Source organism: Pteronotus mesoamericanus, unplaced genomic scaffold (genome assembly GCF_021234165.1).
Source record: "Pteronotus mesoamericanus isolate MK-2021 breed Mesoamerican mustached bat unplaced genomic scaffold, CSHL_Meso_final scaffold_1066, whole genome shotgun sequence".
Taxonomy (NCBI): domain Eukaryota; kingdom Metazoa; phylum Chordata; class Mammalia; order Chiroptera; family Mormoopidae; genus Pteronotus; species Pteronotus mesoamericanus.
Genome location: NW_026555299.1, coordinates 102,867 through 118,364, shown reverse-complemented (window position 1 = coordinate 118,364; position 15,498 = coordinate 102,867). Strand labels below are relative to the sequence as shown.

Below are 15,498 nucleotides of genomic sequence, written 5' to 3'. Positions count from 1 at the left end.
GGTGGAGGGCTGAATTAGTGGGCTGCAGTTTGGAGTGGAGAGAGTAGCAGCCAAGGAATAGGTCATTATGAGTGAGTATTTTTGATTCACTGATCTTTATACTTTTGATTACTTACCAATCAGCATAAATATATTATTAATTTGATATGTTTTTATGTTAGTATGTTTTTGGCTAATCTCTTCCAGTCCTCCACATGCCTGCCCCTCTGAGATCTGTCAGTACTTTCTGACCACACACACCTTGTGAAGTTGATGTGTGTACTCAGTCATATGCACAGATGAACAGAACACCGTGGCCTACAATGGCATTAGATGAAGTAGAGCACATCTGGGACAGATCATAGAAAGGATCCCATTTGATGGCTTTTGGCATTGGGCATGCATTCGGAAAATTGCGGCCTCAGCACTGGCTGGGAGTGTGTTGTTTTCCCCACGTAGTCACAGGGGTGGGAAAACCACAGAGCAGCGTGGGGCTTTTCCTGTGATTTTCACTCAGTGCTTGTGCCTCCATCATATCCTTTCTAAGACAGACTTAGAAACAGGATTTTTCTTTTGATTGGTTATCCTGTTGATTATAAAAGTTAATATTTCAAAGTGTTTAGAATAGGTTCTAACACAATAGTTCACAATAATTGTGACCTATTATATAGTTTTCTGACCAGTAGGTTCATTATTTATATGGTATTTAAAAAATTCTGGTATCTTTAGTCATTGTGCCCTATAGGAATTTAAGGTTTTGTAATATAAAAAGAAAGGGAGTCAACTCCTAGTGGAGAGCTAGGTTTCCTCCTATTTCACAGTCAATAAGAACAATTTTCTACACACATTTTGTCCTCAGTAAAAGAGGGCCTTTGGTCAAAATTTGGCTAGTGGCCCACTGGGATAAGAAGGTAACCAAAGCCCATGTGTTTGAGTGTAATCTAGAGAGCAGTGTGGAGAGCATCATCTCACCAAAGGTGAAGATGGCACTCCGAACATCAGGGAACCTCTTGCTGGGAGTACGAATCTACCGCAGAAAAGCCAAATACCTCCTTGCAGACTGTAATGAAGCATTCATTAAGATAAAGATGGCCTTTCGGCTAGGTGTTGTTGATCTGCCTGAGGTGAACCGAGAAGCCGCTTACAATGCTATTACTTTACCTGAAGAATTTCATGACTTTGATCAGCCACTGCCTGACTTAGATGACATCGATGTGGCCCAGCAGTTCAGCCTGAACCAGAGTAGGGTGGAAGAGATAACCATGAGACAAGAAGTTGGGAACATCAGTATTCTACAAGAAAATGATTTGGGTGACTTTGGGATGGATGATCGTGAGATAATGAGAGAAGAAAGCACTTTCGAGGATGATGACATGTGAATAAGCACTAGTGCTTCTCACCTCCTGTTGGAGCCTGAGCAGAACACCAGCAATCTGAATGAGAAAATTAACCATTTAGGATATGAAGACCAATATAAGGATGACAATTTCAGAGAAGGAAATGATGGTGGCATATTAGATGACAAACTTATTAGTAGTAATGATGGCGGTATCTTCGATGACCCTCCCGCCCTGTCTGAGACAGGGGTCATGTTGCCAGAACAGCCTTCACATGATGATATGGATGAGGATGATAACGTATCAATGGGTGGGCCTGACAGTCCTGATTCAGTGGATCCTGTTGAACCAATGCCAACTATGACCGATCAAACGATACTTGTTCCAAATGAGGAAGAAGCCTTTGCTTTGGAACCTATCGACATCACTGTCAAAGAAACAAAAGCCAAAAGAAAGAGGAAACTAATTGTTTACAGTGTCAAAGAGTTGGATAGTAAGACAATTAGAGCCCAACTTAGTGATTATTCTGACATAGTTACCACTTTGGACCTGGCACCGCCTACCAAGAAATTGATGAAGTGGAAAGAGACAGGGGGAGTGGGAAAGCTCTTCTCTTTACCTGCCCAGCCTTTGTGGAGAAACAGACTACTGAAGCTCTTTACACATTGTCTTACACCTCTAGTTCCAGAAGATCTTAAAAAAAGGAGGAAAGGAGGAGAGGCTGATAATTTGGATGAATTCCTCAAAGAATTTGAAAATCCAGAGGTTCCCAGAGAAGACCAGCAACAGCAACATCAGAAGTGTGATGTTATCGATGAGCCCATTTTGGATGAGCCAAGCTGCCTGCAGGAATTGGTGATGGAGACCAGCAGAACTTGGATGAGTCGGCCATGCCCCCACCACCACCTCAGGGAGTTAAGCGGAAAGCAGGACAGATCGACCCAGAGCCTGTGATCCCTCCTCAGCAGGTAGAGCAGATGGAAATACCTCCTGTAGAGCTGCCCCCAGAAGAGCCTCCAAATATCTGTCCGTTGATTCCAGAATTAGATCTTCTACCCGAGAAGGAGAAGGAGAAAAAGGAGAAAGAAGATAATGATGAGGAGGAGAAGAGGATGAAGATACTTTGAGGGGGGGGGTGATCAAGGTCAAGAAGAAAGAAGGTGGAACAAAAGGACTCAGCAGATGCTTCATGGCCTGCAGCGAGCTCTTGCTAAAACTCGAGCTGAATCTATCAGTTTGCTTGAGTTATGTAGAAACACGAGCATAAAGCAGGCCGCAGTGAAGTTTTACAGTTTTTTGGTTCTTAAAAAGCAGCAAGCTATTGAGCTGACACAGAAAGAGCTGCACAGTGACATCATTGCAACACCTGGACCCAGGTTCCACATTATTTGAGTAGCTCAGAAGCACTATCGCTAGTGTTCATGTCATGAGTGTACACAAATGGCCCCCGCGTGTAGGGCGCACAAAACCCTTTAAGAAAGGGTTTTCTTAGTGTGCCCAATTTTTGCCTGTACAAAGTCTCTGCTTTTTTGATTTTTTCCAGTATTTTAATTTTATCAGCTTCATCTTTAAGGGAAACTGCTCGTATGGACTGTGTTCTGATGGAGAAAACAAGCACCCCGAGGACTCAGAAGATTATTCCAACAGTTCAGAAGAGATGTGTGCAATATGGGCGCATGGAATAATGTTGAGTAGCAGTCAAGAGTCAGGATTTTTATCTGTGTTCTCCATTGGAAAGGAAAACTTGTCAGGAAAAATGCCTGACAGTTTAAGAATTATGGTGTGAGTCTTAGAAGGAAATTGTCTTTTCCCATCAGTAACACTGGCAATCTTCTTGGTGGCCTCTGTACTCAGGCCTGGTGCCCAGGGATCGTCCTCGAGATCTGTTTTTTTTTTTTTTTTTTTTTTTTTTTAAAGTTGTTTGTTTATTTCATATATTTGACAAAGAAATATATTTGTACTTTTTTCACTGTTATACTTTCCCAGGGAAAGAACTTTATTAAATATGGTTAAAGTAATCTTCTTTAATCTGCATACTTAGAAAAAAATGTAATTATATGTATAGAGGTAATCTTCATATCATTTAAGGCATTCTCCTTATCAGTTCTTTAATTATAAAGTTTATTTTTTTTTTTTTAAAGTTCATTTTAACATTTTATTTTTCATATTATGATTTTTTTTTTTAATTTTTTTTTAATTAATTTATTTACTTTTTAAATACATTTGTCTCTGCCTTCCCCCCCCCCTTTCCCTTGCCCCCTCCCACCTTCCCTCCCTCAGCTCTTCCCCTTTGGTTTTGTCCATGAGTCCTTGCTATAGAGATCTGTTTTTAAAGTGTAATTCTGTCATAACCAAGGGGGTGTGGGAAATTGTGTTGTAACTCGTCCCCTCAGCTACAAAATGATAGGACTTGGTTAGAAGTGTTCTATTTTATAAATCATTCCATGAATCTTTTTAACGAACCTTACTATCCTAAAATCTGTTGTTTTAGTGAGGCTCTAAAATGAGCAGAAATAGACTTTTTTAGTCTATTGTTGCTTATGGTTTTTGTTGCTTATTGGGTTTTAATATTGTTCCTGAAAATAGTTGATGCTATGTTACGTATAACTTTTCTAATAAACATTTATAACTTTCCAGGAGCTACAAATCAAAGTTTTAAAAAGATGTTTGGATATATTCGAGTATCCAAATCATGGAAATAAAAATTGCTATGCCAACCAAAAGGACAGACTGATGGGAAATCATACACTTGGTTGACTTAACCTTTAGGCAGACAATGCTGTAAAAATAATGGCTTCTCTGATATTTCTTATAAGTTTTATTACTGATCTCTTTTTCCAATGCTGCACATTCTGTGTTTGGAACTTTAATAGCTTTGCAACAGAAATCCTGTATCCAGTTTCCTATAATTTAAGTGAAGAGAAACATCCAAATAAAGGCTTTATTATTAACAGACCAGATAGCACCAGAAATTATGTGTCTATTATGATTATCAAAAGGTCTTAACTTTTTAGGGCAAAATTACACTGAAAGTTCTAGCTTAAGTTTTGGTACTTTTGTGGGGAAAAAAATCACTTTTGAAACTCCGACTTCAGTGTATATCCAGTAATTTAAAATTAAGTGAAATGTTTTAAATTTGTGAATGCATAATTACTGTTTTGATGATTCATTTTCTTGAGAATGGTAATTGTATAAAATTCCTATTGCAGCTTTATTTTCAATATAATGTGCCCGTAAACCATTTTTCTCCCTTTGTAAAAAGACATTGTAGATAATTGAATGTTTGATTATAGAAAAGTCATTAGTTCCTTGTTATTCACATTTTGTTAGTCTGGTTTTTGTTGCTTATTGGGTTTTAATATTGTTCCTGAAAATAGTTGATGCTATGTTACGTATAAATTTTCTAATAAAAGTTGTGTTACAAGCTGTAAAAAAAATAAAAAGAAAGGGAGAATTTATAAGAAATAATAATGTTATAATGGGAATAATAAACTGTGACCCATGTATATCCTATCCACATGTAATATCTTATAAGGTACCATAATATCTAGGAGGCATGTATTGTTATGAACAGTTTTCTTCCCAAATGGGAGTAATTTTAAAAATAAATTTTCTGATGATATTCCATAGAGATCAATTATTATTTGTGTCACATCACACATGGTCTAAGTTTAATTTTTATACGTTTTGTTACACCATGGAAATGAATAATCGATGTGCAACTCCAGGGAGCCATTCCCCAGGAGCTTAAATTACAGTATAAGTCTCTAACTGTGTCCCTTCTCATTGTAATATGTTCGGCACCAGGGACAGAATATCTGTCACTCGGGTTTGTTAGCTAACGCTAGGCTGTGGTTACCTGAAAATCAGAGTGAGTATAGTTTCCTAGCAAACAATTATTTTAAAGATATAACATCTGGTTTGTCTTCTTGATAGGGAATGATTTAACATACCACATTCACGTGCACTTACTGGTTCAAATGTTTTTGTCTTTTTGTACTGAGAGGCAGCTGATGGTGAAATGAGAACAATTTCCTCTGGATCACCAAGCGCTGATGTGTATGAGAGAGTAGAGTGAACCCATGGTAGTCTCTGTCTCTCTCTCTCCTCTTTCTATTTTACTTCACACCAATTTTTGTCATGGGTCTAAAAATTAATGATCATGGAGGAACTCCTAATTAAATGTTATGTTAATAGAATGAGTTTTATCATATTTTAAATGTCATGAGGTGACATTGGTTAAAAAGACTAATAGGTTTCAAGCATGCACTCCTACGATGCATCACCTACAGATTGTCCCGTGTGCCCGCCACCCAGAGTCAGAATTTCTTCCGTCACCATGCACTTGCCCCCTTTACCCACTGCTACCCCTCCCCACTCCCCTCCCTCTGGTCACCACCGTGCTGTTGTCACCCTCAGTCTGAGGGTTGATGTCATTGTACGAGCCTGAGACTTGGTCATGGAGAGAGAGTCAGAGCATGAGGACTATCTCTATCATAAATGAAGTCCTTTAGATTGGACTTGCGTTTACCGTAAACTAGTTTCTCATTATCAGCCCAGAATGTAGGGAGAAAGTTTTCCAAGTTTATTTTCCTGGTTTAACTCTTAAGTGACCAAGTAATTCAGGGTTTTGATGAGTTTTTTACTAAGTAATAAGAAAACCATGATTTCAAGAAAGTGCTTTGCCTCCACTTTAGAATAAGCTCAAGCTATGGAGAAAATACCAGGTTATGTTTTCAGTGCAGAATCTCTTCACTCAGTTTCCTTTACCTGTATGTGTATGACGTCATGTGAATAGTCCTCTAGCAAGGAGGGCAGAGATCAAATTCTTTAAATCTTATGTCTTTTCTTTAAGGTCAGGTCTGAATGGTACATTTAATTTATGCAGAATATATGTGTATAATGTAACAATTTCTGAACCAAGTACTTTCAAGAACCTGGGAATATTTTCACTTTCCTCCCTTTTTAAATTGGGTCAAGGATTAGCATTTTGATTATAGCCAAAATACAGTGATAAGATATAAAATATCTATTATATATCTACATACTTTACATGTACATCTTAATTTCCAGCTACTTGTATGTTCCAAGTGTTTTATTATGTATCTTTATTTAAGAAAATTAACAATCTCAAAAACAAAATTTAAAATAACATGAAAACTTTCTACCCTAGATATGATGCAGAGGGTGTAACAGTTGCTTTCTTTTTGACAATTAAAATTTCCCTATTGTTGATATTATGAACAATGCTTCAGTGGAGCTTGGATATAGTTTTTCATGATTTTTGTCAATGTAATTAATATAGGTTATTAAATTTCTCAATAAAATATAGGATAATTTGTTCTTGTCAGGGTTGTCTTCTAATATATGCACCTATCTACTGTTCAGAAAAAATTATAGAAAAACTCTTTCTTCTTGAGACCTTATTAGCATTGATAAATATTATAACTAATTAAACCACTTTGTTGTTTTGGTATGAAAATTACCATTTTAGGTGTACATATTAATTTTCTTTTTTTAATGAATCCCAAATTAAAGGGTTTTCATTATCCACAAATCTCAAAAATTTGTCACCTCAAAAATGAAATTGTGAAGAACTTTGTCTCTTTAAAATTTATGTTCCTGATAGATTCAACTAAAAAAAGTATATAGTGGTGTTATCCTAGTCGACTAGAATTTACATTGTTTTTTTAGGTAACAAGAGTTAATGTTGTGTGGTTTTGAAGTATATCATTGAATCTGTTTTGAAACCCATCAAGCCATTGAACTTTAAGTGATCAATCAATCTACTGTGATAGATAAAGGTTGGAATTATTTAATGTTTCTGCTGATGTTTAAGTCAATTTTGATCAGTGGGACCCACTGAGATATCATTTTAAATTATATGACACTTCATCTCTCAAAAATACACTGCTTGACAAATATCAACACTATTTATTTCAGAAATTATTTATCTACTGATTTCATCCTTTTTTCTCTTTCTAGAAGAAGCACAATTTATCGTTTGTTTTCCCAACCTGGCGGAAATGAAGGAAGAGAACTGCACCGCTGTGACAGAGTTCATTCTCCTTGGATTAACAGACGCCCCTGAGCTGAGGGTCCTTCTTTTCATGGTGTTCCTCCTGATCTATGGAGTGATGGTTCTGGGCAACCTGGGCATGATCGCACTGATTCGGGTCAGCTCTCGGCTTCACACTCCCATGTACTTTTTCCTCAGCCACCTGTCCTTGGTGGATTATTGCTACTCAACGATCATTGTGCCAAAGATGCTAGCTGATCTTATAAACAAAGACAAAGCCATCTCCTTCGTGGGATGCATGGTGCAGTTTTATTTATTTTGTGTCTGTGGAATCATTGAGGTCTTCCTGCTGGCCGTGATGGCCTATGACCGCTTTGTGGCCATTTGCAGCCAACTGCTGTACATGGTCACCATGTCCCAGAACCTGCGAATGGTGCTGGTTTCTAGCTGCTACCTCGGTGGGACTGTGTGTTCTCTGATTCACTTGTGTTTAGCTCTTGAGATCCCATCCTACAGATCAACTGTGATTAACCACTTCTTTTGTGATCTGCCCCCTCTCTTATCTCTTGCTTGCTCTGATGTCACCATGAATGAACTCCTTCTGTACATTGTCGCTTCCTTCAATGAGATCAGTACCATTGTGATCATCCTCACCTCCTACTTGTTTATTCTCATCACCATCCTGAAGATGCGCTCTGCAGAGGGAAGGCGCAAAGCCTTTTCCACCTGTGCCTCCCACCTCACAGCCATCATTGTCCTACAGGGAACAATCCTTTTCACGTACTGCCGTCCCAGTTTTGGTAATAGTACAGATACTGACAAAGTGGCTTCGGTGTTCTACACTTCAGTGATTCCCATGCTGAACCCCCTGATCTATAGCCTAAGGAACAAGGATGTGAAAGAAAGTCTCAGAAGAGTGGTGAGCTCCAAAATATTTTCCTAGAGAATATTTCAAAGTGGAGGATGGTGGAGGGCTGAATTGGTGGGCTGCAGTGCTGGAGTGGATTGAGCAACCAAGGAGTAGGTCGTGAGTGAGTTGTTTGATTCACTGATCTTTATACTTTGATTACCTACCAATCAACATAAATATATTATTAATTTATTTTGCAGCTTGACCAAGAGCATATCTCAATTCTTTAGGACTTTCTAGACAGTTTAAAAAATAATTGAATAGATTTGTTGTAAGTATTGAGAGCTAATTTTGTGTTTGGGATGGAATATTGTTTTTATTTTTTTATTTTTGTAACTTTCAAATTTTATTATTATGTGTTTTTTAAATTAAATTTAATTTTTTGTTATTATTATTATTTTCTTATTTATTTTTTCAAATACATTTGTCTCTGCCTACCCCCCACCACTTTCTCTTGCTCCCTTCCCTCCCTCCCTCAACTCTTCCCCTTTGGTTTTGTCCATGAGTCCTTGCTGTATGTTCCTTGACTTTCCCCTTCCCTTCCTTTTTCCCCACCCCCCTCCCTCCTTCCCTCTTGTCTCTGTTGGTTTCTTTTCCTTTCAGTGATGCTGGTCTTATTTTCCTTGCATCTTTGTATTGTTGGTTAGGTTCCACTTATAGGTGAGATCATATGGTATTTGTCTTTCGCCTCCTGGCTTATTTCGCTTAGCATAATGTTCTCTAGTTCCATCCATGCTGTCGCGAAGTGTAGTAGTTCTTTTTTTCCTCCTGCTGTGTAGTATTCCATTGTGTAAATGTACCATGGTTTTTTGATCCAGTTATCTCCTGATGGACATTTAGGTTGCTTCCAACACTTGACTATTGTAAATTGGGCTGCTATGAACATTGGGGTGCATAGGTTCTTTTGAATCGGTGTTTTGGGATTCTTAGGGTATAGTCCCAGCAGGCGAATCACTGGATCAAAAGGCAGTTCCATTTTCAGCTTTTTGAGGAAATTCCACACTGCTTTCCACAGTGGCTGCACCAGTCTGCATTCCCACCAACAGTAGACTAGGGTTCCCTTTTCTCCACAGCCTCGCCAGCACCTGTTGTTTGTGGATCTGTTTATGATGGCCATTCTGACCGGTGTGAGGTGGTACCTCATGGTGGTTTTGATCTGCATTTCTCTGATGGCTAGTGATGCTGAGCATCCTTTCAAATGTCTCTGGGCCCTCTGTATCTCCTCCTTGGAAAAGCGTCTGCCCAGGTCCTTTGCCCATTTTTTGATTGGATCGTTTGTCTTCTTGGAGTGGAGTCGAGTGAGTTCTTTATATATCTTGGAGATCAAACCTCTATCTGATGTATCATTAGCGAATATATTTTCCCATATGGTTGGTTCCCTCTTCATTTTGCTGATGTTTTCTTTAGCCATGCAGAAGCTTCTTATTTTGATGAGGCCCCACTTGTTTATTCTTTCCTTTATGTCCCTTGCTTTAGGAGACATATCAGTGAAAAAATTGCTGCGTGGGATATCTGAGTTTCCTGCCAATGTTCTCCTCTAGGACTTTGATGGTGTTGTAAGTCTTTTATCCATCTTGAGTTTATTTTTGTGTATGGTGTCAGCTGATGATCCAATTTCAATTTTTTGCATGTAGCCGTCCAACTCTCCCAACACCATTTGTTGAAGAGACTATTATTGTTCCATTTTATGCTTCTGTCCCCTTTGTTGAATGTTAGATGCCCATAGAGACCTGGGCTTATTTCTGGGATTTCTATTCTGTTCCACTGGTCTATGGATCTGTTCTTGTGCCAGTACCCGATTGTTTTGAGTATAGTGGCTTTGTAGTAGAGTTTGATGTCCGGAATTGTGGTCCCTCCAACTTTGTTTTTCTTTCTCAAAATTGCTGTGGCTATTCAGGGTCGTTTATGGTTCCATATGAATTTTTGAAATGTCTGTTCTATTTCTGTGAAATACGTCATTGGTATCTTAATAGGGATTGTGTTGAATCTATAAATTACTTTGGGTAGTATGGATATTTTGATGATATTAATTCTTCCAATCCATGAGCACTGTATATGCTTCATTTATGTGTGTCTTCCTTAATTTCTTTCTTCAGTGTTGTATAGTTTTCTGCGTACAAGTCTTTTACCTCTTTGGTTAAATTCATTCCTAGGTACTTTATTGTTAAATTAACTGTATTGATAATACAGTTAATTTATAGATAAATTAATGATAACCTAAAAAAGAAATTACAAATGTAGATTATTATGTATATTAGGGAGGATTTATTTTTCATCTAATAGTAGTAATATTTATTAGAAACTGTCCTCATAGACACTATTATCTAATTTTTAAATATTTATAACATGTTTATCATTAAAAATTCTACCATAAAATTGTTTGAATTACTTATATTTTCTTCTTATATCCTGTACTCTTTGTATTAAGACAAAATTCAAAATTGTTCACACTTATTGAGTGGATAATTTTATTTGTTTTTGTGAGAGTAAAATGAAAACTGGACACAATCTTATACTGGTTCATGAAATAATTTGGTATGGTTATATGATTTTAAACTTACAATGATAAATTAAAATAAAACCTGTAATATTTGTGATTGTAATGTAACCAAAATGTTGTACACCTACACAAATAAGCTACCTTCCCTTGAATATTGCCACTAACTTAATTCTTAACTTAACTGTAACTATCATGGAAAATTAACAAAAATATTATATTGCCTTTGATTGGAATTTATGTTTTCTCTCTACCTTGGTATAAGATGATTAAATTTTTGTGCATTTAGAGATATAAACCTTAATTTTATTCTGAGTAAATAAAAATAGATTGTTTAAGTGCTCTGACCAGTATATTAAACATAGTCCGTGATAAAATAAAGATTTCAACTACAGAAGCACTATACTTTTCAATAAATACTGATGTAACATTTCATGTTATTTTATTCCGTCACTTTAGATTTCAAAATGTCTTTGAAATCTCTTACATCTGCTATGCAGAACATGATTTATATTAGTGTTAGCTATTATATTTTTTATGCATGTGACTCTTCAGTGAATCGGTTTTTGAAATCTATATATTTGTTATAATTTTAATTGACTTAATTGATGATTTATAATTCATCATAAATTTAACTTGAAAGGAGAAACCTATGGTCTTCAGTGTATTCCACAGCTCTTATGTGCATCTTGATTAATTTGGAATTCATGGATCATCAGGTTACACGTATTTATTTTGTCCTTGAGTTATACCTTATTTTGTTCCTGATCTTATAGAAAATGTTTTCAGTCTCCATCACTGAGAATGATGTTAGTCATAAGCTTCTCATATATGACCTTTATTATGTTGAGGAACATCTCATATTTACCACTGGTATGGCAGTGGGAGGGTGGTCTAGTTGTGGAAACATTTAGAAATAATTTTAACTAAAAGCTGTCCTTTCCTACATAGCTGGAACTATAACAGAGTATGACTAATATTTATTGTGTACTCCTGTTATCAGATTACTGTATTTGAGGATATTGTTGATGGTAGACTACTTTAGAGGTGCCATAAATTGCAAATTTACATGAGCTCTTTTTGTCAATGTTCATTTTAACATTGTCTGTCCAATAAATATACATTTATATATTTAATAAACATATTCTTTTCATTTCTTATTAAAGTTACATCTGGTAATTTATTTATTTTGAAATGGAATTACTAAGCCATGCCTAAGAAAATTTACTTTCCCAGATTCAGAGAAGTTTTTAAAAGTCTTCAGTATTACTCATTAAATGACAACTTAAAAAACATATGTCCATTCCTCTTAGATGAAACTTGTTTAAATCAATATAATCACACTTTTGGCTAAAGTGTAGGAGATGGCTAACTAGAAAGAGATTGCTTCTGATACTAGAACACAAAGTTGGATACTCTGCAAGTTCAAAATTTTTCTGGAACCCACAGAGAGCAGAGGTCACTGTGTAATCAACTGAAAGAAACATAGAGTTCCAGGTAACAGGATTCCATTGCTAGGGGAGGGGAAAGAATCTGGAGAGAGGTCCATATGCAAAGAGAAGACTGAAAGCTTAAGATGGATTAGTAACTGAGAATCTCTGGCAAACCAACTCCCACCATAAAATAAGATGACTGTAGATGAATCTGAAGTTTGTGGATCTCAGAGATAATCATATAGTCAACAAAACTGAAGCCTAGCTTCAAGCAATATCCTTAATGCTGAGCAAAAGGTATACATCATTTTTAGGCAAAAAGCCATTTGTTTGAATCTCTATTGATCTTCAGATAATGTGCATTAAAAAAAATGTAGCTGTGGCATGAAAAAGCAGGAGAAAACAACTGGTTATAGGGAAACAAAAACACTACCAGACTCAGATTTGGATTGGCTTAGATTTTAAAGTCATCAGTTACACGGTCTAAAACAACTATAGGTCTATGGGTATCAGTGGAAAAGGTATCAACATTTGTGACCAGATGGGAAATTTCAACAGAGTAATGGAAACTAATTCTGAAAAACTAAATTTTCTGGCAATAATAATGAAAAAATAGAGATAAAGTATGTCCTTATGGGCATAGCAGTAGCCTCAACATACTCAAGGAAAACATTAGTGAATGTACAGACAGATGAATAGAAAATACACAAAATGACACAGAGGGAAAAAAATGAAGAAATAAAGGAAAATATTTAAGCTGTATTCCAATATCAGATAGTCAAAATCACTATATTTGAAACTCTGAAAATAAAAATGAAAAAGTCAAGGCAGAGGAAATATGTGTAGAGATAATGGCTAAGAATTGTCTAAAATTAACAAGACACCAAACTACAGGTCCAAGAACCTGAGATAAAACCAAAGAGAAGGAACGCACACAGAAAACACAGTGGGGAAAATGTGGAACAGTCAGTACTGAATGTCGCAGCACTGAATAACCTCCTCGTGGAGTGCTCTCAGTTGCATTGTGGGATGATGAGCAGCGCCGTGGCCTCTACACACTGGATGCCAGCAGCACCCCCTTCTAGTCATGACGATCAGAAATGATCCACAATTAGTTGTCAAAGGTCCCTGTATCTGTGTGTGGGAGTGGGTACAATACCACCTCCAATTTTGAACAACTTTTCTAAAGAAGAAAAATAAACATTAGAACAGATTTCTTACTAATAAAGTGAGAAAAAAAATTGAAAAACGAAAGTGTTAAAGAGGAGAAACAATGACAAAACTCTTACCACAGAATGGTGATATAATAAAATATCTTTCAAAAATAAATGACAAAACTGTTTTCAAACTAACAAAAACCAAGGTAATTTATTTTCAGTAAACATGGACTAACAGAAGTATTAAAATATTTTATACAGGGAGAGGGAAAATCATCAGACAGAAAATGAAGTTCACAAAGATAAAAAAATCACTAGCCATTGTATGTTAAATGTAAATATGAAATGTTCTTTTCTTATTTTTAATTGTTCTAAAAATATCCTTGCAAGCTAGGGGAAAGTGAAATAATCAAAATGCTTAAGAAATAAAAGCAATAGCAAAAATTAACATTTATAGACTCTATAAAAGTGTAATGTAGTAAAATAATAACATAAAGGATCAGACAGAACAGGGCTCTGCTGTTTCCTGATCCATACAAAAGCCATAGTTTATTAAATAAGTTTATTGTTAACTCCTAAAAACCATTGAGATTTTACAAAGAAAAAAAATATTGTCAGTAAGGATTAAAAAATTCTCATTTCCAACAGTGATGAATGACGGAAAATACTATAAAAGAAACAAAAAACAGGTGAAAACAGAGAGATAAGGTATTAAGGTTAGATACCTAAGTTAATCATATCAATAATACCTTAACTATAGTCTAGACTCAACAATTAAAATATAGAGAATGTCTTATTGGACATACAGGCAACATGAAAACTGTGCACTATCTAAAGAAGCTCCTTAATCATGAAGGCATAATTTAAACCTAATAGGATAGAAAATATCTCATGTGGATATATTAAAATAAAACAAAGGTTTAGAACAAGATATATTACAAAGGGTAAAGAGGCTGTAGCATGAGGAAGGAAGGATAAATTCATCATTGTACAGAACAATCTTAAATATGTTGGTTGAACGGTTGTATGTGGTTAAGATAAAATGACTTGCTAGGTTGATCAATAGATTCAATAAAATTGTGCTAAAAATCTTGCAGGATTTTCTAAATGAACAGGCTGATGCTAAAATATGTACAATAAAGAGCTAGAAAAATTGGCAGTCAAACTGGGGTAAGTAGGATACTGCATGTACTTAAAACTGAAAATTATAAAATATTGTACTTGGTACTCGTAGTATAAGGTAGGTATATATATATATATGTCTTATATACAGCTATATATATATATATATATATATATAAGGTAGATTTTATATATATATGTCATATATATAAGGTAGATTTTATATATATATGTCAGAAAAAGTCCAACTATCATCAATATAATGAGAATGATTTGCATGGCATTGATGTAACCTGGCAGCCAAGGAAAGTGGACTGGAATGTTCATGCGTGAACAATGGCAAGTTCACGGTATTAGTCAGTGGGGGTGGTAGATACTATTGAATGAACATATGTACTGTCTGGTTGTTGCATGCAAAATGCCCGAGCAAATAGAGCAATGAATCTGCGTCAAATTTTGCCTTGAACTTGAACATTCCTCTGCAGAAACTGTTGGGATGGCTCACTAGGCCTCAGCTATGGGCAGCTGGTAACTGGCAGCTTCATCAGGGCAGCATGCCTGCTCACACATCATTTCTTGCACAGAGTTTTTGGGAAAACATCCAATCACCCAGGTGTCTCAGCCCTGCTACAGCCCACATTTGGTGCTCTGCTACTTCTGGCTTTTCCCAAAACTCAAATCACCTTTGAAAGGGAAGAGATTTCAGACCATTGGTGAAATTCAGGAAAATGCAACAGGGTAGCTGATAGCACATGGCAGAACTGTGTGCCTCCTTTGAAGAGGACTGAGGCATCATTGTCCTGGACAATGTTTCTTGTATCTTGTATCTTCTTCAGTAAATGTCTCTAGTTTTCATACTGCATGTCTGGGTACTGTCTGGACAGACCTTGTATATCAGTGCAATAGTACTGAGGGTCCCCAACCGCCCCCCGCCCCCCGAACAACCCAACCATGTGTATGGTTGAATGGTTTTGAAAATTTGTGAAGGCAATGCACTAAGGGAAAATAGTCCTTTCAATAATGGAGTTGAGTAATTGGATATTC

At 36.3% G+C, this 15,498-nt stretch overlaps 2 protein-coding genes across 2 annotated transcripts; both read left to right on the top strand.

Moving 5' to 3' along the window:
• Window positions 1-302: 302 nt before the first annotated feature.
• LOC129081465 (double-strand-break repair protein rad21 homolog) lies at window positions 303-2,708 on the top strand. Its single transcript, XM_054587134.1, is given in 4 exon segments — window positions 303-317; window positions 801-2,184; window positions 2,187-2,437; window positions 2,439-2,708. Coding segments are annotated over 4 exon segments (1,920 nt in total).
• Window positions 2,709-7,339: 4,631 nt separating this feature from the next.
• Window positions 7,340-8,278, top strand: LOC129081485 (olfactory receptor 5L1-like). The gene has a single exon (XM_054587149.1). The coding sequence runs from the start codon at window positions 7,343-7,345 to the stop codon at window positions 8,276-8,278; it is 936 nt and encodes a 311-aa protein (XP_054443124.1). The 5' UTR covers window positions 7,340-7,342.
• Window positions 8,279-15,498: the final 7,220 nt, after the last annotated feature.